At 41.7% G+C, this 27,836-nt stretch overlaps 2 protein-coding genes across 4 annotated transcripts in view; one reads left to right on the top strand and one right to left on the bottom strand.

Annotated features, from left to right (window-relative positions):
• LOC121279334 (protein spire homolog 1-like) overlaps positions 1–5,522 on the top strand; it is a 278,331-nt gene extending 272,809 nt beyond the window's left edge. For both annotated transcript variants that reach the window (XM_041190495.1, XM_041190494.1), the window contains 3 exons: positions 239–266; positions 369–514; positions 4,099–5,522. In XM_041190495.1, the coding sequence (XP_041046429.1) occupies positions 239–266; positions 369–514; positions 4,099–4,366 (442 nt within the window). In that variant the 3' untranslated portion in view covers positions 4,367–5,522. The remainder of the gene's footprint in view (positions 1–238; positions 267–368; positions 515–4,098) is intronic.
• A 1,063-nt stretch (positions 5,523–6,585) lies between these two features.
• Positions 6,586–25,614, bottom strand: LOC121279149. 2 transcript variants are annotated; one of them, XM_041190134.1, is made up of 7 exons: positions 25,324–25,614; positions 20,776–21,033; positions 14,995–15,051; positions 13,564–13,617; positions 11,808–11,972; positions 9,615–9,915; positions 6,586–8,333 (listed from the first exon to the last, which is right to left on the bottom strand). In XM_041190134.1, the coding sequence occupies exons 1-6, from the start codon at positions 25,346–25,348 to the stop codon at positions 9,647–9,649; spliced, it is 828 nt and encodes a 275-aa protein (XP_041046068.1). In that variant the 5' UTR covers positions 25,349–25,614; the 3' UTR covers positions 6,586–8,333; positions 9,615–9,646. The 2 variants fall into 2 exon arrangements, with proteins under 2 accessions (XP_041046068.1, XP_041046069.1); XM_041190135.1 differs by lacking the exon at positions 11,808–11,972.
• Between the last annotated feature and the right edge of the window lie 2,222 nt (positions 25,615–27,836).

The following is a 27,836-nucleotide window of genomic DNA, read 5'->3' as shown; positions in this document are numbered from 1 at the left end:
GTGAATTTATTTCAAATGAATAATGGTTTTAGCTTTTTGTATGATATAAGAGACTGCCCCTTTTAAACATGGATATTTTAGCCGGTGGAGCCTGTATATGTATCACAGCATTAAAATACCTCATAAAATAGGCAACTTCATCATTTTACAATCCCCAAATCTAGCAACACGTTAGTTAGTGCATAAACAAACTCTTTGATGACTTAACCGGTTTTAATACTCAATTATCTTCCCACAGACCGGTGTGTTCACAGTGTTGTAAAAAGGTATGTTCAAATTGCTGATATTTGTATCTGAATCAATTCACCTTTTGTCACCTGTGAAAAAGTCCTTTTTGAAAGTGAAAAAAGTCTTTCTTTGTGGTTTAGATGCGACTACCCTCCAAACCATACAGCAATCTTCCAATTTTTTCCTTGGGACCATCAGCCTTGCCAAAAGAGGGGAAAGTGTTGAAGCCAGAGAAGCCATCAAGCAGTCGCCGTCGACATGATGGTCAACACAAGGGTCTAGTCAGGTATGAAACAAGGAGGCCCTGAGAGTGGGGCATCTTTCAGCAGGGGTGGCCCTTACTGCCTGGCAGTCTCCCCAAGTGGTGAAGTGCCCATCTGCTGCTGGTAAAATAGGAGCGGCAGCACAAAGAGACCCTTAATTGGCCATTGGGGAGCCTCAATTGGGCTAAGGGGAGAGGGCCTTCCACTGCCTTCCCGCCATTGGTAAAATGCCAACAGTGGCGGGAAGGCGATGGGGACGCCACACCCCACCATTCGACCATTTTTATGCCCCCGCCTCCTCTAGCACACACCCTGGGGCCCAGTAAAATCCAGGCCATTAACTCTCTCCCTCTCTGTTTCTCTCCATGGATGCTGCCTGACCTGCTGAGCATTTCGGTCAGTTCTCGGAGTTCTCACGATAATTTTATGCTGTTGTCGCATCCGCTGCTTGTCAGCGCAATGTACAGGACAGTGGATGGTGACAGGCCACCTGGTGGGCAGGGGCCACCCAGGAAGGGACCAAGGTTAGCAAGGACAAAAAGCATGTCTGAGGAAGAAGAGCTTATGAAGACTTTGAAAGCAGAGCGAGAGATGGCAAAGTGGAGATGCTGGAAGAAGGAGTTGCAGAAGGCAGGAGCAAAGTGGCTGAAGAGCGAGCTACTGATGATGAAATAGAGTGAGAAATGAGATTGGGTTGGAAGTTGGAAGATTCCCCAGAGTTGTTCGTTCAGTTGAAATTTTCAAGATGAGGAGATTGATGATTTTTAACTGAGGGTATGAAGAAATATGAAACAAAGACAGCTAAAGAAGTTGAGTGCATATCAGCCATGATCTAATTGAATGGCAGAACAGACTCAAGGGGATGGAAAGCCTGCTCTTATTGCTATGTTCCCACTAAAGCTAATCAAACTTATGAATCGAAAGTTAGAGGCAAAGAGTGCCAATCATTGGTGGTAAGTTTGCACTTGGCATTGGTATGGCCACACCTGGAGTACTGAGTACAATATGGTCACCATTTTACGTCAAGGATTTCAGGACATTGGAGGGTTTACAAGAAGCAAAGCTATCTCATGCATTGGAGTTAGGAGAAGAGGTTGGTGAATAAAGTTTTCCTGATAGGGTCTGATTAAGGCTTTGCCCAGTTGAAGCATCACTGCCTCACTTTTCCAGACACCTTGAGATAAAGACAACATTTCATTAGCCTTTTTGGTTACTCTTTGCACCTGTACACTAGCTTTTAGTGATTTGTGTATTTGAGCAGTCGAACGCCTTTCCTTCTAGTCTCTCATCATTAAGAAAATACTTCAATTTGCCTTTCTCAGATCCAAAGTGCATTACCTCATACTTCTCCACATTCACCTCCATCTGCCGCAGTTTTGCCCACTCACTAGTTCCCTTTATAACTTCCTTCTTCCAAACGCACAAGTCCCCTTCCTCCACTGTGAAAATAGATACCAAATGTTCATTTAACAATCTGCTAGCTCCTTATTACAGTCTCGTCTGCATCTGTCTTTAATGGGGCCACATTCCCCTTTACCACTCCCTTTCTCTTCATATATTTCTAAATATGTTTGCTTTTAGCTTTAATAGCCCTTGTTTTTTTTTCATATTTTTTACTCATTCCCTTTGTTGCTTTTTACACCTCAACCATTTCTACAGTTCCTTCCTTTACCCTGTGCCCTTGGTTTCAGCTACTAACCCCATTTCATTCCTTTCCTGTTCCATGTCTTGCAGCCTGCAGCCATTTTATTTCTGCTTGCTCTGTTCATTTCCTTTTCTTCATGTTATTACCTTGTGTTTTTCCACATTAAATACCATTTTCCACTCATCAGTCCGTCTTCTAAACTTACCCAGGTGCCTTGCCTTTTATTTGAATCCAGCTTGCATTTTGCTGGCTGCAAAAACAGCTTTATTTCTATTTCCAGTTCCAAGTCATTTATATTCAATGGTAAGAGTTTCCGTTTTGGGTGAAAACACCGATTCTCATGCAAATTACGCTCAAACGTGCACTAGTTTTGTGGTGTTATTTTTCCTTGAGTTTCTGCCCAAACTCAATTTTGCATATCATCGAACGCAAAATCTGCCATGAGCCAGTGCAGTCGGGCTGTGTTTTGAATTTTGCTTTGAAATGTATTCCTCGATATATTTAGAAGTGGTAATTTGGTGCAGCTTGATAACTAGAACTGAAAATGGATTCCTCACAAAAGAAAATAAGCATCCACATCAATTAATCCAATGCTGATTGTGTAATCCAATTTTAGATTACTGAAAATCACTTTTAAAAATCATACAGAACCATGTACCAGACACGTTGAGGGTACAGTAATGATTTTCTAAGTAAGCTAAAAATAATAATTATTCAAAAGCCTTTAAAATATGCTGATTAGCGTCCTTGCAGCAAAAAGGTCCAGTTTTACCATTTGAACCTCCTCGAAGGCTGGCAAACAAAAGCAATTAACAGATGCTCCCAATGGTGATCAATTTGATCTGTGTGCCTGAGAAATTTATGGGCAGGGCAGGCTTCTTGCTGATTTGTTTTAAAAGCTAGAGCAAACGATGAGAGGAACTTGATTTGTGCTGGAAGGAAGTGCTCAAAGTTCTGTGACCTTTTGGGTGAATTTACCCCCCGATTCTGGATGAATTGCGCCAGACCAAACAGCGTTATCGAGTGGAAACTTGACTTCACTGCATATAGCATTAATCCCCGATATCACTGAGACACAGGAATCCAGTGGAACTCGAGGAAAGATTATATTGGGCTGTGGGTTTGTGGATGAGGACCTGAGCCACCGCATTCAGAATGCCTTACGGTTTACAGATGGTCAAAGTAGGAACTCGAGCAATGGATAATATTAGAGAACCTCAGCGTTGAAGGGATAGCAACGTTGGTTAGAGCTTTAGTGGAGGAGGGGCAGAAGCAGGTGGTATTGTGAGACTGAAAGTGGCCTTGACGATGGATCGGAGATGGGAAAGGAAGTTGAGTTTACGGTTGAACAGTACACCGAGGTGCCTCTGGGCTGAGCTTGAGGCAGCGGTAGGGAAAGAGGTGAATTCTGGCCAGAACTGTGCAATTATTTGCTGTAGTTGAAGGGAGTGGTTTCAGTTTTGCTGATATTAAGACAGAAGAGGCTCTTGATGACTGTTGGGGCCAGTGCTTTCATTATATCTTTTAAATTAACTGAGTGCCTGTAAGTAGTTCATGAGAGCAATAGAAATGCCTTTATACAAAAGGAGAAGTAGAATATCATATACAAATTTTGCTGTGGCTTTGAATATTTCTCTATTTGCATTTGTGGTTGATTTGATGAAGTTTAGGGACCAGCCACACATCCAGCAAATTGTGCAGGGCTGTTTATTTCTGTTCTGCCTGAGAACAACAGTAAGAATAAAGGGCCTCAGGTTTTAATTTCCCACTTGTATCAAAACTAATGAGTGAGATGATGGGGAAAATGCTCCTACCAGTAAAATGGCCATTTGAGTATTTCCAGGGCATCACCGGATCCCAGCTCTTAATAACCACAGTCTAATCGCTGCAGCTTCCCTTATAAGACACACAAAATAGCCTTCAACATTTGTTTCTAATGTGAGGCTGTTTGCTCTTTCACAGACTGCCGTCAATGTCCAAATCTTCTGAGAGGTCAGCCGACAGCCTAGAGTTTCCCAAAGAGCTGATGGAGGACTGGAGCACGATGGAAGTTTGTGTTGACTGTAAGAAATTCATCTCCGAAATCATAAGTTCCAGTCGGCGGAGTCTTGTCCTGGCGAACAAGCGCGCCAGGTTAAAACGGAAAACTCAGTCTTTTTACATGTCCTCAACAAGCACGTCAGAATTTCGACTGGCAGCACCCAAGGAGAGAACTATCAAAGAGGTTTAGACTCGTGCCTTTTTATTTTTGTCCTTCTTCCTGAAGCTGTTTTCTGAACAGGCATCACAGAACAAAATAACTGGAAATGGATCTACAGATACACAGGAACACTGATTATGCTAAAATTCACAAGTATCTAGCTTTCATGTATTAATAAAGACAGGGTTCATTTGTATGGTCATATCTTTGTGAATGAGTCTTATCAAACATGAAATAATGTAAGTTACTTGTATATAATTGTAATATATTTTATTAACAGGAGGGTTTGGGTCCCACTGACATTGGGAGTGGATATCTAATTCCACTTGCAGCAGTTAAAAATTGACAATGTGTATAATATTTCATATGCGCGGTATATGTACATGGAATATACTACAGAAGATCTTAGTTTAATCTTGAACATCTTCCAAGGTAATAATCTTATATGATGCAGGCATTTTTTTTAACTTAAACTTTGTGTAATGGTTTATAGGTGAGGGAGAAAGATAGTTTTGGGTATGAAGGGCAATGGGAGCTCACTTGTTTTATAATTTTAAAAAAAAGGCGCTTTTATTTTTTAACGGCATAATGATGGATTTATGGCACAGCCCCTCTTTGATTTAATGAAAGCACCAGAAAATTGTCAGTATTTGTCAAACTGATGTTAGGTCTGTATTGAACACTTGAATGCCAGCTTATACCAGACAGTTTTTGCACTTATATGAAGCACTTGATCGACGCTCTCATTTGAAACTCATTTTCTCCATGGAAGTAGATCATATGATCATAAGAATTAGGAGCAGGAGTAGGCTATTCAGCCCATTGAGCCTGCTCCGCCATTCAATAAGATATTATTGTGGTCTTAAGTCCACTTTTCCAGAAGTAGCATTGTGACCAGTGAGCTGATCAGACCAGCTTGGCACAATAAATCCATAGATAACCCAACTTGTTGCCTTTTCAGTCTTGGCTTATTGGTGATTAGCCTGAATACTTAAGGAATGGATTGCCATAACTTCCCAACCTTTCCCTCCATTCCCCCACTGTGCACCTGTATGTGCTGCATTATATAGTTTCTAAGTTATACTGTAGAGCTGCTGTGAACAAGACATGCCACTCAGTTCACTTGTACTACTGAGTTTCCTGTATGTTCTATGTAAATGCAATGACCGTCATGCATTAATTAAAAAGAACTATAATCTTTGTGAAGAATATTGTCTCTCATTCTCAGTAGGAAGGGCCAGTTTTCACTATGCGGATATGTGTTGAATCTTTCTAACTCAGGAATGGAAAGGTAATTCCTATTGATTTTCAAGCTCTGAATATGCTCAGGACTCTGTACATTAGCTACATTTTACCTCATTTAAAATGGATGTGGATCATACAGAGGCTCACGATGGGAATTGCACAGTGGTGAGGGAGCAATTTCTATTGTTTACTGATTGTATTTTTAGAATAAGCTCAAACATTCTTCATTTTCGTTCTGATAAAGTAAAACTACCTTTGTTTAGGGACTCGGGCATCATTGCAGGCTAGGCCAGCATTTGTTGCCCATTCCTAATTGAACATGAGAAAACAGTCGATGAGCTGCCTTCTTGAACCGCTGCAGTTCGGGAGGACTCGTTTCATCCAAGTGTAGCTGAGAAAACAATGTGAAAATCTGCTTCTTGGTGTTTGTTCTGATTTCGAATTGCCTTGGTACTGTGAGAGACCCTCAAGTTTGACGCAATGCCACATAACAGCAGTTTGAGACGTGGGCAAATATACAGCTAGGAAACTGCTCAAGTTACAAGGGCGTGAGAAATTTGTCCAGCGGCAGAGAAATACTTCCTGAACTGGATTTAGCGGATTGAGGCTTGCACGAGAAAATCAGCGGGATTTTCTAGTCCCGCCAGTGGCGGGCAGCGTTACATCTGGGACAGGAAAATTTGGCGAGCGGCCAAAAATCAATTGAATATGATATGTTGTTATGTCTCTTGTAACAAGATGTGATGATGAAATGTCGCACTTTAGATAGGGCTGATCTGCAAAAGGTGACAAATACTTGATTCGGCATGTCAATGGGATGAGATGGCTGATCCGAACTCACCCAAAGTCAAAATAATAAGCAATTGAGGAGCTTAATGTACATGGTGCTGGAAGTCAGCAGAAATTGTGTGACAGTTTTGGTGTAATGTGATAGTAGCTTGTCCATCACTCTTCTGAGGTCATATATCACATGATCCATATCAGAAAATTAAACACATTTCCAGTTTGACAGTAACTTGTATATTTTATATATTTAAAATATGTACATAAATATGAAAACAAAAGTTAACTTTAATATTCAACAGTTAAAATAACTTATAAACTGCATCCATTAATGGAGAACAGTGACTTATATGCAAATACTTTTCCTCATCTAATTGGCAATACAGTGGCATCAAGTGCTGGTGAGTGAAAGTTCGGTGCCCTGGTGCAGAGCCAAACATGGGTTTGTGTTCAACACAGATCAACTTTAGTTTCAGCGTTTTCAAATTGGAGAATGCTGAGTAGAAGATGCAGCATCTCCCTGCGAGGTCGTGCATTCTTACTGAGATTTTAGGCACCATACATCAGATTAAAAGACCATCCATTTTGGTGCAATCCCATTTTACTCACAATCACCCCAGCATATTTTCCAGAGTCAGAGTCATTTAGGAGTGAGATTAGACACTTCCCAAGAAGGACAGGACAGTTCACATAATAGAACAGTGCTGAAGGAGGCCATTTGGCCCATCCAGTCTGTGCCAGCTCTTCGAAGGGCAATTCAATTAGCCTTGCTCTCCTACTTTTCCTCATATCTCTACAATTTTTTCTCCTTCAAGTATTTATGCAATTGCCTTTTCAAGGCTACTATTGAATCCGTATTCATCGCCCTATCAGTGGTGCAGTCCAAATTCTGACCACGTTGCATAATTGCCTCTGGTTTTGTCAACTACCTTAAATCTATGTCTTCTGGTTATCGCATCTTCAGCATTGGAAAGTTTCTCCCAATCTAAATCCTTCATGATGTTAAAGTTCTCTTAGCCTTCTCTGCTCTAAAGAGAACCCAACTTTTCTAGTCTATCCAGGTGACTGAAATCCCCCACCCCACTCTGGAAGCATTCCAGTAAGTCTCTTCCGTAAACTTCTCGTTCTTCCGAAGAGTGGGTACTACATAAGATGTTAGGAAGAATGCTTGTCTAAAATGACAGATAGAACAGGATTCCATCAAAATCTGGCCTTTGTATTAAAGTGGAATGTAATTTTCTTTAAAATTTGGAATTTCCTGGTGCTGGGGAGTTGTACATGATTTAATTTCCTTTGGAGCCTCTAATATTTAGTTCTCCCACTACCTTCCACGTGTCGTAGAAATCACAGTTCCAGTCATCTCAATAGTTAGAATGCCATACTTAGATGAGGGAGATAACGTTGTACAAAAGTGCCAAGACTTACAAAGCACAACCAAGGAAATGAGCAAACCTGTATCTTAAACAAAGACAAGAATAGGTACAGGAGTAGGTCATTTGGTCCCTTGAATCTGCTCCACCATTCAATAAGATCATGGCTGATCTTTTACCTCAACTCCACTTTCCTGCGCTAAACCCATATCCCTTAGTGTCCACAATTCAATCAATCTCTGTCTTAAATGACTGAGCATCCACAGTCCTTTGCGATAGAGAATATTGTTAACACCTTGAAGCACTGAAACAGGCCATTCGGCCCATCAGATCCACACTGGTGTTTCTGCTCTACACAGGTTTGTGACCACCATGCTATTGAACAGTTTTCAGAATCCACATTGTCAATGATCTGTAACAAAATGTTTTGCAATAAGGTATGAAAATAACATGAAACCCCACCATCCCCGCTAGGTTTGGTTGATAGTTCATGATGGCTGAGTTTGACCTGCTGTTACAAGCCATGGTAAGTGTTGGCTCGCTCTTGGTCATGCTGCTCGTGATGTAACAGTTTCTTCAAAAAGTTACAGAATTTCTTGCTGAAAAGAAAAAAAAACTCTGTAAATTTCAGAGATAAATCACACAAATTCGCACTGATAGATCTCACTGTAATTGGTGTCCCCTGATTCCCGATCCCTGAATGGGAACAGTTTTTATCTATCTACTCTTCATAATTTTGAATATATCTATCAAATCTCCTCTTTATTAATAATATAATTAACAATACTTGAAATAAAAGTGTAAATTTTAGCCGCGTGCAGTTTCCTTCAGGCTCGTCCTCAGGTTTTCCCTCTGTGTGAGGGGTTTCTTCACCTTCACCTGCTAACCTAGGTACAGTCATGGGGTACGCCTGCTAACCTAGATACAGTCATGGGGTATGCCTGCTAACCTAGGTACAGTCAGGGAGTACGCCTGCTAACCTAGATACAGTCATAGGGTACGCCTGCTAACCTAGATACAGTCATGGGGTACGCCTGCTAACCTAGATACAGTCATGGGGTACATCCTGACTGTGCAATCGTGTACAATGGTCACATCTCTATGTTTTTAGATGATCACACAAAGTCAAATTTACATTGTGTGTCAAAATTCTTCCAACTTGCCACTGTACAACACTGTCCACTGGTTCTCAAACAACATATAGGGCTGGATTTTGCGGTCCCCTGCCAGCAGGTTTGAAGGCAAGGGGAATGTAAAATCCAGTGGCTGGCTTGCCCTCCACCTACCCCCTGGCCCCTGCCTCCATTTCGGTTTTAGCAGCAGCAGGGTTGTTGTTGGGTGGCTCGCCCGCCAGTGGGACAATTGAGGCCCTTAAGGGATTCAACCGGCAGCAGAAGATGTCCACGCCACAGCCAGCCTGGCAGGATTCCTTGCATGGGTTAGTGTTGGGCAGGTGGGTCCCTCCTTAATGGGCCCTTTTCATTGGAAGGCCCTCCCTAGGTGTTACACCCCCAGGTTTTCCCACCCCCATGGCCTCTCATGACCACCACCCCACCTCCCACCAGAGCCAAGGCCTGTTGCTAGGACCTTACAAGTCCCCCAAACATGATCCAGGGGAGCTCACCTCCTCAAGCCCCAAGTGCAGTACCAGCAGTGACCACTGCTCCCAGTGGAGCTGCCAGTACTGGATAGCTACAGGTTTCTGATTGGCCGGTAGCTCTCTGACGTGGTTTTTCCTGTCCCTGAGTGGTGGAAATCATGCCTCCAAACAGCAAAGCGACCATCAAAACACCTATGGGGACTTTTATTTAGCCCAGGGAGTGGGGAGGACCACAACATCCTGTAAAATCTAGCCTATGGACACATTTTACAACACATACCTGCAGTGTTCGATTTGGTGCGCTCCTTTTGGCTACCCTCTTTCATTTGTTAACTGTTCTGCATCGTCTTTCTCTTCACTTTCATTTTCCTCATACTCTTCTTCCCGCTCCTTCTCCTCATTATCACCTTCGTCGCTGGATTCTTCTACAACTGTGAATGTATTTCTGTTTCCAACAGTCATATTTCGTACTTTGCATCTGAGTATTTTGATATCAGATTCCACTTGGACGGCTTCTGTGCTACTTGTGTCCTTTTCATTGGAACTCCCGCATGTGGGAGACTTCATGTCCAGAGCTTCTCCTAAAACAGAGAATTGAACCAAGGTCAATGTCTAGACATGTACTTTCCTGCATTCTTTTAACAGTTATTATCCTGTTTATTTAAAGCAGGTGAATGATGTATTGAAATAACACAGTCATTTTTCAACAGTGCCTTACCAGAAGAAACATACTCCCTTAAGCTACCTGGTTCAGCCAAGTAACTAAGTAGTCTAAAAACAACTAGATTTCTTATGTGCTTTGTATAGTTTGTGCTGAGTGATACAATAATGTTCAAATGTTCAGTCTGTTTGGATAATGTTGCCTATGGAGATCTGACCCCATCAGATTAGTGTCATCTAAATGAAACATAAAGGAACATCTCGGGCCAGTGTGCTGCTATTAATTCATTTTCTATTATTTTCATTTGATAATGAATGGCTGCTGGTCTGGCCTGTTGACTAAATGAAATGGTTCTGACTGTATAGAGCTTTTTTTAGTTTGAAATATAACTATGGACCAGCAATAGAAGCACAAAGCAATTTACTTGTACTTCTTTCAATTTAGTCCACTGCACAGGTATTTACTTCTCTCGATGCTGTCTCCTCACCTTGGGGAGACCAAACGCTTTGGGGAAGACCTGAGCTCAATCCGCAAGCATGACCCTGACTTTCTGGTCACTCCCCATTCCAATTCACTGTTTTACCTTCACGCTCGTATTTCTGTCCTCGGCCTGCTGCATTGTTCCAGTGAAGCCCAATGCAAACTGGAGCAACAACATCCCATCTTCCGATGAGGTACTTTCCAGCCTCCCGGCTTCAACCTCCAGTTTAACAACTTCAGACCAATGAGCTCTGTCCTCCAGTTTGAACTTTTTTTTTCCACCCAGTGCCAGTTTGTATTTTGTTTTCATGTTTTCGCTTTCAGACAGAGCTGACCTTTACTCTGTTTTCACACCTATTCTGGACCTATGCTTTGTTTCTCTACTACCACCACTCCCTATACCTTTTGTTTCATGACATCTTTGGTATTTAATCTCACCCTCCATCTAACATATCTCTGACCTTCCCCTGACTCCCCTCCCCCTTTTCCAAAGGCATAAAAGCCATCAACTTTCTACCTCTCTTCAGTTCCGAAGAAGAGTCATATTGGACTTGAAACGTTAACTCTGCTTCTTTCTCCACAGATGCTGCCAGAGCTGCTGCACTGAGTTTTTCCAGCACATTCTGTTTTTCTTTCAGATCTCCAGCCAGGTTTTTACATTGGGTGTGCAGGGATGGGCCAGACACGCCAGCCCGTAAAATGACGCACGATGATGTCGGCCGTGCGTCCCGGCATCATCGCGCTGTCTCGCGATATTTCATTTGGCGGACGCACACCGGATTCAGCTGCGCGCCCGCCGATAGTTGAAAGTCCTACTAAGGCTGTTAACAAAGTAACTGAGTTGAATTTTATGCCACCTGTCCAACCTCACGGTTGGCGGGCAGGCGAAAAGGCCAAGAGGCCTTTACATTTTTTAGGAAGCCTCATCCACGAGCGGGATGAGGTTTCCTGAAGCTTTTATGGATAAAAGCTTTTCCTGAAAAATAAAAACACGTCCCATCGCCTGTCACACACGGTCACATGAGGGGGTATGCTTCCTTATTACATTTATTTATTTTTTTCAAAAGCGCTTCAATCTCCCTGACTCTCCCTCCTCCACTCCGCCCGCCCGTACTACGGCTGCAGCGCTACGGCTCACATATTACGCTGGGCGTGCCTTAGGTGCGGAGCCGATGGCGCGCAGCAGTCCGCTCCACAATCACCCACCTGCCCGACGCGGGAACAATCCAAGCCCCAGCAGCCGCAGCATTTTTGTTTTTATCCCATTCCTTTAAACCGCAGATGGAAGAAGTGGAGAAAGCAACGTTCAGGGCAAAGAGTGATGACACATACCAGGTTCTAGGTTTGTACTGGGTGTTGGTTCCTCAAAGTTATCGGGATCAGATAATGACATTGCGCTCATAATGGACAGATTGTTGTTCGAACCAAAGATGCAATTGTTTAGATTTGAGTTGCAGATACAGATCTTGCAGATCACTGGAGAGTGGGAGTGTCCTTCTAGGGGTAAAAATAGAAACTTAAAAACTCAGCTGACCAGCTCATATTTGACCACAGATCATGACTCATTTTGAAAGGACTAATGTGAGGAAAATATGAATTAAGGAGAGGTGGCGTATCTTCACATGACTTGGGTATTTTTGGTGGTTTTCTGCCAAAATTACTGAGGATGATCAGGAGATCCTTCATGGAAATTCTGCTTCAATATTTCTGAACAGTAGACCTTTTCTAGCAGAATTGAAACTGCTTTCTACTTTTTATTGGCAGAATACTCTTCACCATCTTCACTCCTTTACCCCAGGCCAGGAAACCAGGTGGGCATTTTAAATCACTGGTGGGGCTTAACTACTGAGATCCTGCTCCCTCCTCGCAGGTTCCGATTTTTAACATTCTGTTCTGAGCAGGTGAAAAGGCCGCCTAAACAGACATTGGCAGGGCCTTCTTTATTATGCATGTCCCCAGACCCCTTGAGCCTGCTCCACCATTCAATAAGATCAAAGTGGACTTTTACCTCCACACCACTTTTCCCGCCTAATTCCCATAATGAGGCCCATGGCCCATTTTCGGGCAAATTTCGGGGCTCCTGGTTGGGTCATAACTCAGTGTCCATCGGCTGCTATAGATCTGAAATGGGCCATAACCAGCTTCTGGCCCACCTGCCAAGCCTGCTTGTAGATTTTAATTCACTTTCTTTTTTATGCTTTTTTAAGTACATCACTGAAATGTGGCGAAGCATGGCAACTGAAGGTTAAGGGGCTTAAATCAGACCTTTCATATACAGTCCAGCTAATCTCCAATGATAACATGGGCCAGGATTTTCCACTCGTTGGGCAGGCTCGGTGGGAGGAGGCGGGAATGGTTACGGAGCCAACCAATGCCTGCGATTGGCTCCGATTAAGGCCCACCACGCGTGGATCGCACGCGGTAGCACTGAGCGCTACCTGTGCGGGCAGGGGGGAGAAGAGGGAGAGTCGGGTCCAGCGCGCTGTTTGTGCTTTTTGGAAAAATTAATAAAGAGCAGAAAAGTTAAATGAAACACGTCTCCTCATGTGACAATGTCACATGAGATGGACATGTTTCTAAGTTCAAATGAAATGCTTCATTTAATTTGTAATAGCTTCAGGAAACCTCATCCCGCTCGTGGACAAAGTTCGCTGAAAAACCTAAAGGCCGCTTGGTCTTTTCGCCTGCCCGCTAACTGTAAGGTTGGACGGGCAGCGTAAAATTCAGGTTAATTACCTGGTTAATGGCCTTATTGGGCCTTTCAATTATTGGCGGGCGCACCTGCCGAACAAAATATCGTGCGACTTCATCGTGCGTCATTTTACATTCCGGGGTGTCGGGTGCGTGCCTGCATGCCGAATGTAAAATTCTGCCCATGGTCTCTGAAACATTACATTTAGCTGTTACTCTGAATTATTCTATTTACAACTTCAATGCTCCCCTGTGGTGAAGTAATCTAAATAGATTCTGGAGGTCAGATCGCTCAGTTTTGATTCATTCATGTTTTACACTAATGTAACATCTGGACTGTGACATCTCTGCTGAGCAATGACTACTCTCAAAATGTTTAAATAAGTTAGGAACTCACTTTGAGACAACGATGCTTCTACAGTACTTTGCAGCTTTGAAACATGAGGTTTTGCTGTAGAAAAAGAATATGACAAATTAGAAACTGTCCTTTTATGCATTCTCTGTTCCTTCAGCCAGCATTTGTGTCATTCCTGTTGTAGTTTTAATTTTACTCCCTGAGCCATCCTTCTCTAAACCCTTCCATCTCCGCTTCTCCTCCTGCTTTAAAAGCATTCTCACAACCCATTGTTAGAAATCCCGGTGGTTCTGTCATCCTCCCTTTACTCTCCCATCCAGGCTCAATGCCATTTCTCTATCTGATTCCATTAGTGAAGTGCCTGGAGACAGTTTTATGTTCAATTCACCGTATAAATAAGTGCACCAATCTAACTATTCATTGCATATATCAAAATATATTAATAGTGCTGAAATGAAAGACAAGTTGCTGAACTTTTTTATCTTGCCCTCATCAGGACAAATGGAAGAATGCCAAATTTCAAACAATCACAACAATTTATACTACAGGAGGAAAGGGTGCTGATTGGTTGGCTGCTAGACTCTGTTTACTTTCTCCATGGCAACGCCTCAGCCAAAGAGTAACTTTAGGCTTCCTAAGCTCCTGAGTAATTAAAAAAAAGTCCATGGTTCCCCTCATGCCATAACATGCATCTTTTGTCATCGACAGGTTCCCCCCTCGGAAGTAAGCCTGATTGACTTCCAGCTGGGCAAGGAGAGCTTGGGACAGGCCACAGGAGTAGGTAGGTCTGATCCACGACCATAGCGGAAGGGAGGGACTCCAAACCTGGGGAAGTCTGATCTGTGAACCCAGTAGCAGAACTGATCCTGGGGATCTGCTCCTGAATCACGTATGTGGGACTCTGATGGGGAAATGATGGGGAAAACTGGGGCTGTGGGGGACGGGTGGGGCAAGGGCAAGCACTCCCACTCTTCCTGGCCTACAAACAGTGCTGTAAAAGAACTTTGCTCTTCCTCAAAACTGTCCTTGCTTCCATTCTGCTGTCGGGTTTCCCAGTGGCTATTATAAAAACCTTTTGGGAGCAGGAAAGCTGTTGGCTGTCTACCCCACCTCCACAAAGCCCAGAAGTGGGAGTTGGAATTGGATTGGGGTTGGGTTTCAGACTTAAATTTAACATCGATCCTGACCCTAACCCACCTGTTTTGGGATGTTAAAATTCAGCCTTTTATGTCTTTTTTAAAAAATTATTTCTATTGGAACAAAGTTCCAAAGAAGATCCCTACTTGAAGCATTAACCTGTCTTCTCTTTTTAGACACTGAAGGATCTTCTGTTTTTTTTCTTCCATTCTATACTTCGAATTGGTTTAAAATAGTTGATCTTCCCACTGAGCTTTACTGCAAACTGTTTAAGCTAACTAAGGACAATTGAAGCTTCAATTCTGACAGTATCTTGAGACATCAATAAGTACTTACTGGAAGGAGCTAACCCCAGTAATGAAGGTGCTTGTGGAGTGTGACCGGTAGAATTAACTGTATAAGAACCAAAAGAGAAAAGTTAGTTAAACTCAGTATCAATACTTCACTATAATTAAAACAAGTACAATTCCTCCTATTTAAAATAACTAAAAGCAACAATATAAATTGTTGTTCCCTTTGAAATTTGGTATTCTTGCATCTGTCCTGATAAGGGCAAGATGAAAAGCGTCAACAGCAGGTCTCATCTTTTCAGCAAAAGCAACATCAAATTACTGAAATTAGGTTTACACATTTTCATCATTGAAATCTCATAGCAACAACAACTAGCATTTATATAACACCTTTAAGGTGGTAAAAATGCCCAGAATGCATTACTGAAGTGTTAGCAAACAAAATTTGGCTCTGAGCCACATGCTGATTATGCCATTGTGATGCAATCAAGCACACATTGTCAGTCCCACATTGTACTCTGTTGTGAGCACGAGTAAATTACAGGCACAGTACCAGTAGAAGGAAGGAATTACCTGACTGGGTGAATTTGCAGCATTAAATTATATCATTTGCTACATTGGGCCACAATTTGCTGCAACAGGATATCTAACAGCATCTGCCATTAGTTAGATTTGCCCTTTCATGCCTAGGTTTGCAAATTCTTTTGGGTGACAAGTTACTAAAAGTGGGAGCTAATAAATCGCAGTGAGAAATCAGGCATCTGAGACCTGAGTGAACAGAACAAAGAACAGTCTAACTCCTGAACTAGTCCAATTGAATGAAGCACTGTGGAAGTAACAGCACAAGGACAATGAATGAAATGTAAATTAGAATGGGTGAATTCAATGTTAGATCAGGTGCAGCATGAGAAAAATGAGGGGGACAGAAAGATTGGATTATGAAAAAAAGAGGCTGAAAGGGAAAGTTTAAAAAATTGACATTTTAAAATTTTACGTTTTATATCTCCAACAATTAAAACCTTAAAGAATGGCAGTTGTAATAGCTATTTTCACTGCCAGAGAGGTTGATTGGCAGTAATTAACATGTATCATGCCATTAAGAAGGTACTTAGACTGAAATGGATAAGACTTGCTTTATTTAACACACAAATACAGGAACTTCACACTGCATTCAATGTTGTGGCAGACACTGAGATGTGGGTGCTATATAGTGACAGAGTGGCACAAATGGACAACTTTTCAATATTTGAGTTGAACCATGCATCAGCCCCTCACCCCAATTTGTACCGTTTGCACATAAATAACAGTGCATGTCATTAGCCTCGCCTTACTTTGACAACAAATTATGCCTCATTATATTACATTACACAGTACTATATGAGAATGCCTGCCACTCATCATATAACACTGAGCACACAATTGCTAAATGGTTTCATGAGGGTCAACTGTGACATTTAGTTACCAATGAATCTTGGCAGCTCTGTTAATCTATCATTAGTTTCCTAGGATAGTCCTTGTGCATGCCCGAGGCATACTTCACAATTCCCAGTTTATAACTGGTAAATGTTAATGGCTGAAATCATATAGGGCCCTGGAAATAACAGGCTCTTAAATAACATTGTTCCTGCTTTCATTTTGTTATGCAGCGAGTGGTTAGGATCTGGAATGCACTGCCTGAGTGTGTGGCAGGGCAGATTCAATGGAGCTGGCATGTACACAATGGGCCGAATGGACTCCTGTGTTGCAACCATTCTCTTCTGTTTATATCCAGCATTTTCCATTTCTTGAACAGCAAAGGAACTTAAGTTATCTTGAAAGAGTATGAGTTAAAATAAATTAGCTAATAGTTGAATAAAGAACATCAAATTCAATACAGTGGAATTGCAGCTGATCTGTGACCAGTGACTACAATCACCATTCCACAGAGAATACTTCAAAACTAATTAAGGTGCTTCTAACTTGTTGCTGTGAAAAAGAAACTTCAAAAGCTTTCAAATATATTCCACAGTTGAGACTAATTCAGTCCCCTTGACTGTGATTTTCTTTCCATTCATACACATTTTGTTAACATTTGGTATTAAATTACTGAAAAGGTTTAGAGAACACTAAACAGCAATAAGATCGCAGGGAGATTCTCAAACCCTATATCATGATATATAAACACTCAACTACACTGGTGTTTGTCACCTCAAACATAGGAACATAATTAACTCCCAAAGAGAATGCCATAAATCTCACCTTCATACATTGCTTTAGATATATTTCTAGCCAAGTATTAATTAGCAATGCAGTTTGAATTTCTGATGCAATTTAGATATTGTTAAAATATTCAATTTTTGCAAACTTTGGTTTTTATTTACTCATTATTTAAAGGGGAAGCTGCTGTTTCATTAACTTACCAATAGTAACTGCTTAATTGCGCCAAAAACCGATCAGAAAAACCAGAGGTCAGATCAGAACAATATAGAAATACTGTATAGAACATTACAGCATTAGGCTCATCAAGCATTTTCATCCACATGAGCCGCTGAATTTAATCACACTCTCCTGCTCACTCCCCTGCACTATTAATAAACCTCTTTAAGCAACCATCTAATTATCTTTTTTAAGAACTAATAGGCTCTGCTTCCACAATATAAGACAAATTTCTGCAGTCTAACAACCTCCGCACAAATAAATTTTTCAAACCTCCCCTTTAATTGTTTCGCGATCTCCTGGAATTTATGCCCTGCTGTTGCCATCTTGCCAAACAGTGGAAACAATTGCACTATTATAGCTCATCAGAATCCTTCAAAACATTGAAAGCCTCAAGCCATCCAGTCCTTAACTTTCTCAGCACTCAGCCTAAAATCCCTAAAATTCTAACCTCTTCTTCATAACTATATTTAGCTTGTCCATTGTAACTGCCTAATGAATCTATGCCATTTTTCTTTTCTGTTTTTTTTTTCTACCTTTCTTTACTGAGATTCCCACAGTTGTACATAATATTGCATCTGCCGACTAAGGTCTTGTACAAGTTTAACATTACTTTCTTGCTTTTGTATGTTATGCCTCTGGATGCTGTTCTGAAGCAGAGGTGGGATGTTAATTATTATGGATTAAAAACCGGCTCCCATAGCACAAAGTGGTTATTGATGGTTGCAGATCTGTTTGTAGTCAAGTTACCAGCATCTTCTTTTGGGACTGTTGCTTTTCACTATCTTTATTAATGACCTAAATGTAACGGTTGGGGAAACACTCAGCACATTTGTGAATGATGTTCAAGTGTTAGGAATGTAGATAAGAATAAACTCTCTCAGCAAATCCTGAGGCAATGGGAGACTAGACCCACGTTTAGCAAATGACATTTAACTTGGCTAAGATAGCATGATGTATGCGGCATTTTCAATGCTAAATATACAGAGTAAAGTTCTGAAGGATATAGAGAAGGAAAGAGATCTTGGTATTATTGTACATAATGCCCTTAGGTTTCATGATCAGTGGCAGGAAGCATTAGCTAAAGCAATTAGAATATTAGGTTTAATTGACAGGGCTCTAAAACAGGACATGCTGTTTTATGCTCCTTAAACTCTTTGGTTAGGTTTCCATGTCCAGTTTTCAGGCTCTTGTATGGTAGATGATACAAAGGCATTATAAAAGATTCAGTGAAAGGTTATTTGAATGATATTCATCTTAAAACAGCTTAGTTAGCTAGTTAGCCATCTCTATATGTACTAGAGAAGCAAAGACCCCGAGAGGATCTGGTAGAAGTGTTTAAAATAACAAAGGGACCAGGCCACAACTAATCTGCCAATTAAATAGGTCAGGAAGGGCCAGGAAACATACTTTTAAGTTGCTTTTGGGTCAAACAAGGTTGGGTGTCAGGATGTTCTTCTTTTTCCAGACAACACTTGACCTATGGAACCAGCTGCTGGCTCATGCAATGGGCATGGATTGACCACATAACTTAAATAGAGAGCTAGACCAGTTCTTGCCTGGGTTGGAGATCATGTCATACAAAAGGTGGTTGGTATAATAACAAATATAAATCTTGGTTCTCCTGTTTTGATCATTTAAGGCAGTCAGAGAGGGAACTCAATTCCACAACAGACCCCCTCCCCCAGCTCCTGAAAATGGTTTCAGGGCATTTTAAATTCAGCTATTTGCCTCTTCTGGCAGATCAAATGGCTGTTGGCAGGTATTGGCTGATGTGTGTCATGATGCTTAGGACGGGCTGGATATATTCCTGTCCATTGTTGTTCGTATATTCACATTTTCCTATTTTCTATGGCCCGCACCAAAGCCTCTACCTGAGTAACTTCTGGTCCATTTAGAATCCTACCATTTAAGATTTATTTCCTTTCCCTATTCTTATTTTAATTATTTTACATTGCTCTGCGTGCGTCACCTATTTTCTCGTCCTGCAGCTTACCCAACTGCACCACAATTCCTCAACCCTTCCCCCATTCGGCATCAACCTTAAATTCCAATAGTGTTCCCTCAGCTCAGAAGTCAAGATCATGGCCAGGATTTTACATTCGGTGTGTGCGCGGGGTGGGCCCGACACATTGGAAGGTAAAATGGTGCGCGATGTTTCGTTCGGAGGGCGCTTGCTGGAGTCGGCTGCGCACCCATCGATAATTAAAAGGCCTATTTAGGCCATTAGCAACCTCATTAACTGGAAATTTAGGCTGTCCGCCCAACCTAATGGTTGGCAGGCAGGCGAAAAGGCCAAGCCTTTTTAGGAAATGGAATAAAAAAATTTTTGAAAAATAGAAACATGTCCCATCTCATGTGACACACAGTCACATGAACGGAGTGGACATGTTCCATTAAATCTTTTATGTTTTTAATCATTTCTTTAAAAAGCGCTTCAATCTCCCTGAGCAAGTTCCGTGCCTCAGGGAGATTGAAGCGCTCTTTCAGACGCACGCGCAAAAGAGTGCTGGACTCGACTCTCTCTCCTCCCTCTGCCCGCACCGGTAGCGCGCTACCGCTCGCAATCCACGCCGGGAGGCCCGAGGGCGTGAAATCACGGTGCTGAGCCAATCGGGGGTGGTGGTCGGCTCCACGGCCGCCCCCTCCTGCTCCCACCGAGCACATGGGAAATATTCAGGCTCATTTGTCTATACGGTACAGCAACAAGTTGCATTTATATCACGCTGTTAATGTAGAAATACATCCCAGGTGTGTGATGCAAAATTGAGCTGAGAAAAAGGCAGCAAAGTTTAGGAGAGATGATCAAAAGTTTGGTCAAAGATGTGGGTTTGAAGTAGAAGAGCACGCTGGAGAGGCAGCACGGTTTTAGAGGAGTGAATTCCAGAGAGTGGACCTAGGTGCCAGGAGGAGCTGAGGAAGGGAATACAATACAAAAGTAAAAAAAAACATTAATCATGTGCATGAAATAATCAATCTACAGTTGGAGTAATATATACAGTTGTGGTCACTCATTAAAGAAAATTTGGAATAAAAGCAGGTTAAAAAAATCCTAGAAATACAGAGTGGCTCAGTCACCAACAATAAAGAGAAAGGACAGGTTAATGTTTGCGATGTGTACCATTTATCAAAACGCAAACAGTAAAAGTAAAAGATGTCCAGCACTTTAATAAAGCAGGAAAAGCAAAGGGAAGACAGCTAAAGGGGCAAAATAACAAATACCCAGATCATAACTTGGAAGGGTGGAGGAACAGAGTCTGAACAAAAGGACTGATGTCAGTGAGCACTGTGCCAGAAAGGTAGCAACACAAAGTTTAATAAAAACAGAAAACGCTGAAAATATTCAGCAGGCCTGACAGCACCTGTGGAGAGAGAAACATTGTCAATGACCTTTTGTCGGGACAATATTTACCTTGCTTTCCTGTTATTTCTTTGCTCAGATGTGGGTCTGACATTTCAAGTGCCTGAAAGAAGATGCCACAGGCTTTCTTCCCTTTTCGGAGGACAGCAGAAAGTAGCTCAGATGCTTTTGAAAGCATTTCAGACTTGGAGCTGATGACATTAAGTTCATATTGGCTGAGAATCCGGGTGCTATACAGGAAATATGTGATCTGCTCAACCAATGTAGGGGACATCGACGTACTGAGTGCGTAGTAATGTCTCCGCAAATCTATATCAATCACAAATAAAAAGTATAGTCATTAGCTTGAAAGAAATTACACAGGAAAACTAAATGATAACATTTAGAACAACAACTTGCATCAATATAAGGCGTCTCATGGGAGCAAAGTCAATCAAAATTTGGCACCAGGCCACATCTTCTTCTTATCATATCCAAGGACAATCTATACATGGCCCAGCCAGAACTGGACACATTTTTGTGCCTTGTTGTTGAATAAGGTTCATGTCACAGCTCTGTTTCAACCAATTCTACCACCATCACAAACAGCAAGTAGTGTATACAACATTTTTGTACCGCTGATTTGATCAAGTACCAACATCATGCCTGAAGACGGAAGTTGTTGATGTCAGAAACATGGGTCTTTTTCAAGACCAGCATTGACTGTTCTATCTGCTATGGTTGAAGGGTTCTCTGTAGCTAACAAAACCAGGCCACATAAGGAGATATTAGAGCTGTTGGCCAGAAACTTGGTCAATGACGTAGGGTTTAAGGAGCCTCTTAAAAGAGGAAAGGTAGTGAGGAACAGACATTTACAGAGGGAATTTCAGAACATAAGGCCTTAGCAGCTGAAGGCACAGCTGTCATAAGGACATAAAAAATAGGAGCAGGAGTAGACCATATGACCCATAAAGCCTGTTCTGCCATCCAATACGATCATGACTGATCTTTGTCTTCAACTCCACTTTCCCGCTTGCTCCCCATATCCCTTGATTCCCTGAGATGTCAAAAATCTGTCTACTTTAGCCTTAAGTATAGTCAATGATGGAGAACCCACAACCCTCTGGGGTAGGGAATTCCAAACATTCACAGCCCTTCGAGTGGAGAAATTTCTCCTCATCTCAATCCTAAAGAATCACCCCTTATCCTGAGATTGTGTCCCTGTGTTCTAGATTCCCCAGTCAGGGGAACCATCTTCTTAGTGTTTGACCTGTCGATGCCCTTCAGAGTCTTGATGTTTCAATAAGATCACCTCTCATTCTTCTAAACTCCAGAGAATATTGGCCTAATTTAGTCAAACTTTTATCACAGGACAACCCTCTCATCCCAGGGGTCAATCTAGTGAACCTTTGCTTTAACACCTCCAATTCAAATATATCCTTCCTTAAACATGGAGACTAAACTGTGCACAGTAATCCAGATGTGGTCTCGCCAAAGCCCTTGTTGCAAGTCCTGTACTCCAATTCCCTTGCAATAAAGGCCAACATGTCATTTGCCTTCCTAATTGCTTGTTCTACCTGCATACTGACTTCCTGTGTTCCTTGTTTACCCAAGTCCCTCAGAAAATCAACATTTACAAGTTTCACACTTTAAAAAAATTATGCTTTTCCATTCTTACAACCAAAGTGAATAAATTCACACTTCCCCACATTATACTCCATCTGCCCTCTTGTTGCTCACTCACTTAACCTGTCTATAACTCTTTGCAGTTTCTTTGTGTCCTCCTCACAGTTTACATTCCCACCTAGCTTTGTGCTGTAAGTCATTAATATAGATTGTAAATAGCTGAGGCCCCAGCACTGATCCCTGAGGCACTCCACTAGTCACAGCCTGCCAACTTGAAAATGCTCCATTTATCTCTACTCTTTGCTTCCTGTTTGTTAACCATGGTCTATCCATGCTAATATATTGTGCCCCCAACTCCACGAGCCCTTATCTTGCATATTAAGCTTTTTCGTAGCACCTTATTGAATGCCTTTTGAAAATACAAGTATACAACATCTACTGGTTCCCTTTTATCAACCCTACCAGTTACATCCTCAGAAAACTCACATAAATTTGTCAAACACGATTTCCCTTTCGCAAATCCATACTGACTTTGTCTGATCATACCATGCTTCTTTGAGTGCCTTGTTAAGATCTCCTTAACAGTAAATTCCAGCACTTTCCTGATGACTGATACCAGTCTAATGGAGTGATGCAAATTGGGGATGCACACGAGGCCAGAATTGAAGGAGTGCAGAGATCTCGGAGGGTTGTAGGACTGGAGGAAGTTACAGCAATAGGTATTCATTCAATGACAATTAGCAGTGTATACAAGGTAACTTAGTTGTAGGTCTCAGATGACCAATATAAGACTAATAATTTTCCTGTGTTGCTGCAACAAAGGTGTTATCTGTGCTGTGCAGTAGACTAGGGTTGATTATTGAATCTATGGGGATGGATATTAAATTCTATAGTTTTAATACATTAACTTTGTGAATAAGCAACAATTACAAAGTATTACAAACACAGAAACAGGCCATACCGGGAGGATATTTCCTCTTGTGGGAGAAACTAAAACTAGGGGACATTATTTAAAAATAAGAGGTCTCCCTTTTAAGATGGAGACCAGGAGGATTTTTTCCTCTCAGAGGGCTGCTAGTCTGTGGAATTCTCTTCCCCAGAAGGTAGCAGAGGCTGGGCCTTTAAGTTTATTCAAGGCTGAGTTAGACAGATTTTTGATAGACAAGGGTCAAGGGTCACTGGGGGCAGACAGCAAGCTGGAGCCGAGACCACAACCAGATCAGCCATGATCATATTGAATGGTGAAGCAGAATCAAAGGGCCAAATGGCCTACTCCTGCTCCTAAGTCCTATTATGTCCCTATGTTTTGGCAGTGAATTATTATGACCTGGAATGTACTGACTGAAAGGGTGGCAGAAACATAACTTTCAAAAGGAAACCGGATAAATGGGATTAATTGGATTGCTCCTTCAAAGAGCCATCACAGGCATGCTGAGCTTAGTGACCTACTTTGTCCTGTAAGATTCTGTGATTCTAAGTTAAGTCACAAAAGGAATAAGACTTAAAGCCAAGAGGTGTTACACAATTGAGGGATAAATTTTTGTTCATTCTAGGGTTCACAGAGAACACGAAACAGATTTACTAGAATGCTTTCTGATATGAGGAAACACCAATGTAATGGCCATTGCCGCCAATCATTGCATCAAATCCTAAATCTTTGAACAAAACATGGATTTGAAAGTGCATTACATTGACAAATTGATAGGGCTACAATTGAATAATGAGACTAAACTTGAAATCCACAATAGCAGAGAAAAACAGGTGGAGGGTGATCTCGATGTGTGGCAATGCATCATGCTCTCTCAATCCATTTACTTAAAAAGTTTCACTAGACCTTCAATGTATTACTAAAACAATGATTCTTGCAACTAATGAGTTGCAATCCTCTTTTTAAGAGATGATCCCACCAAGCTATACCCTCTTCATTTTTTTCTTATTTACCACAACAACTTATATTCTCTTAAAAGTGTTCACATAGAAAAATGTCAGTCTTTCTCACTGTCCAGATCTTTAACACTAGGGTCAACAACAACTTACTGTTATATAATAGTGCCTTTAAACATAGAAAAATGCCCCAAGGTGTTATAGAGAAGCGTAGTCAGCCAAAAACTGACATGGATCCAAAGAGGGAAATTTAAAGAGGGCTGACTAAAAACTTAGTCAAAGAAATGGGTTTTAAAGAAGGTCAAGGGGTGAGTTGTGAAAAGCTGGAGAGGTTTAGAAAGAGAATTCCAAAGCTTTGAGCCCTGGCTGGGTTGCAGGAACAGCTGCCAATGCCAGCTGAAGGGAGTGGGGAATTCAGGCGATTTGGAGAACGCAGAATTCTCACAGGGTTGTATGGACTGGATAACATTCCAGAGTCAGCGAGGGGGCGAGGCTATGAAGGGATTTACACATGAGGATGAAAGTGTAAAAACTGAGGTGCTGGGAGACAGGGAGCCAATGTCTCCGGGACTCCATTAAAATAATAAGTAAATGGCCTGTCATCAAACTGCTGTAGTATCAATAGCGCCACGTGGGTTACATTTTACATAGTGAATGGATGAAAAAAAAACCTAGCAATATGTTATTCTGTATCACTTGCATATCTTCAATTGGAGAAAAGAATACATTTTAGTACATCGTCTTTGATGGCAGCTGAAATGCGATTTTTCTACCCTCTGCTGCATCTACAGCATAGGATAAGAGACACCAGGTAATGTATCTTATTCTTGCCCCGGAATTTTAAACGTAAAAATAAAATGAAAGGACAAACTCCAGGAAAGCGCCTTTAGAGGCTCCACAGTTTGCCACAATCAATATTGGTTTTCTGAAAAATTGCCAAGCTTCCTGCCATCGTATCTTCAACAGCAATACTTCAACAGCAGACATCCCAAACAGTTTTTTTAAATCCTTTTTTTTTTGCTGAACTACCAACGCTTCAGCCACTAACAAAAGCTTCAGACTTAGTGTCAGGCACTTGTCTTCAATTGGCAATTGAATGAGAACTCTTACCGGACTGTGCCATCCCATATGACATAGCTTCACTGTCAGATATCTGGGATTTTAGATGTCTTTAACTTTCTGATTTTTATTCAGGCCGGGCGGTTGGAAGTGAAGTCTGCTGCTCCGTCTTTTATCTTCTAGCAGTTCCCTCCGAGTGAAAGGTTCGTCCCCTCTTCACAAGAGTTTCACTGGTTATTACACCCACATTGTTCGTCACAGGGGAATCTCCGAGGATATATCGGCCCTTCACACCAAGTGCAAAGAATGTATTGTGTTTCCTTGTCCGGACACCACAGTTCGTCGTCCGGCAGCAGATTGTTAATGATTTTTTTTTTTAAATGAAGAATGTCAGTCACATTGGCTGCCCATTTCCACCTCTGTCACATTACCCAGTTCCGCCTCTGCTTCAGCTCAGCTGCTGCTGAAAGCTTCCCATGCCTTTATTTCCTCCAGACTTGACAATTTTAACTCACTCCTGGCCTGTGTCTGGTATTCCACCCTCTGTAAACTTGAGCTCATTCAAAGCTCTGCTGTTAGTGCCAAGTCCTGTTCCCCGATCACCCCAGTGTTCGCTGATCTACATTGGCTCCCAGTCAAGCAATGTCTCAGCTTTCAAGTTCTCATCCTTGTTTTCAGATCCCTCCATGGCCTCGCTCCTCCCTATCTCTGTAATCTCCTCCAGCCCCATGACCCGCCAAGATTTCTGCACTCCTCTAATTCTGGTCTCTTGAGTATCCCCAATTTTAATTGCTCCGCCATTAGTGGATGTGCTTTTTGCAAGACCCTAAGCCCTGAAATTCCCTCTCTGAAACTTTCTGCCTGTCTGACTTCTCGCTCCTCTATTAGGATGCTCCTTAAAACCTCTCTCTTTGACCAAGCTTTGGGCCATCTGCTCTAATCTCAGTTTATGCTCTTCAGTGTCCAATCTTGTTTCATAATACTCCCCTGAAGCTCCTTGGGTTGTATTATTGCATGAAAGGCAATATAAATGCAAGTTGTTGTTGTAGTGTTTGGCGTGAGATTTGTTAATCGTTATTGATTTAAACATTATGATTTATGTTCATGTACCTCACAACTCCATCCAATTACATTGCTTCACTTTTGATCATTAATCTCACTGTTAACGTCTTCTATACAGTGACAGATCTGCAAAACCTTGGTTTACAGTCATACTGAAAACAAAATGACTTGCCAGGAAAATCTTGCACTACACTTTAGGATGAAACCCACAGTACCAAAAGACAGTCACAATCTACTATTTCCAAATAGCTGACCTCATGAAATCAGTTTTTAATAAGAGTTTTAAGAGTGAAGTGCCTGCAGTTTTAACAACAGATTTTGGTAAATTAGCACAGGCATTGTTGGAAACACTCACCAGATCAGGCAGACTTTGTGGAAAGAGAAGCACAGGCGTTCCAAAGCAACAACATTTCATCAGAATCCTAGAAATCAGAATGACACAGCACAGGAGGAAGCCATTCAGCCCATCATGCCTGTTCTGGCTCTTTAGTAGATCTAAAACAATTAATCCCTGCTCTTCCTTCAGCCGTATAAGTGTTTTCCCTCCAAGTATTTATCCAGTTCTCTCTTGAATGTTACTATTGAATCTTCTTCCACTGTTCTTTGGGGCATTCCAGATCACAACAATTTGCAGCATTAAAAAATTGGTCCCTTGCTCTTTTGCCAATTACCCTAAATCTGTGTCCTCTGGCTAACGACCTCTCTGCGACTGGAAACCCTCCACATTTACTCCATCAAATTTACTCATCACATCGAAAATCTCCACCTAATCTCCTCTTGGGCTTTTCTGATCTAAGAAGAACCTCCTTTCCAACACACCCCACTCCCAGCTTCTCCAGTCTCTCCACATAATTGAAATCCCTCATCCCGGATAAATCCCGAGTAAATCTCTTGTGCATCCTCTTCTGGGCCTTGATATCTTTCCTATTATGTGGTTCCCAGAATTGGACGCTATACACCAGTTGAGGTCTAACCAGTGTTTTATTAAGGTTTCACATGACTTCCTTGCTTTTGAACTCCATTTCTTTATGAATAAACCCAAGGTTTTTAAAGAGCCTTCGCAATTTGGTCTTTCAAAGATATGTGTACAATTGACAATTGAATGAGAACCCTTACTGGATTCTCCCATCCCAAGAACACCAGAAATAGGAGTAGGAACATGGCCCATTGAGCCTGCTGCATCATTCAGTATGATCATGGCTGACCATGGGTTTCAACTCCACTTTCCTGCCTGCTCACCATATCTCAACATGGATATCTGACATCACTTCACTCTCACATATCTAGGGCTTTAGATGTCTTTAACTTTCTACTGAAACTGATTTTATTCAGGCGGCGTCGTTGAAAGTGATGTCTGATACTCCCTCTTTCAACTTCCAGCAGTTTCTTCTGCGTGAACAGTCCAGCTCCTAAACAGGACTTTCACTCGTTATTGCATGAAACACATTATGTCACAGGGGAATCCCCAAGGATGTGCCAGCCCTTAACATAGAGTGCAAAGA

This window comes from Carcharodon carcharias, chromosome 6 (genome assembly GCF_017639515.1).
Source record: "Carcharodon carcharias isolate sCarCar2 chromosome 6, sCarCar2.pri, whole genome shotgun sequence".
In the NCBI taxonomy this organism is placed as follows: domain Eukaryota; kingdom Metazoa; phylum Chordata; class Chondrichthyes; order Lamniformes; family Lamnidae; genus Carcharodon; species Carcharodon carcharias.
This window is presented reverse-complemented; position numbering and strand designations above follow the sequence as displayed.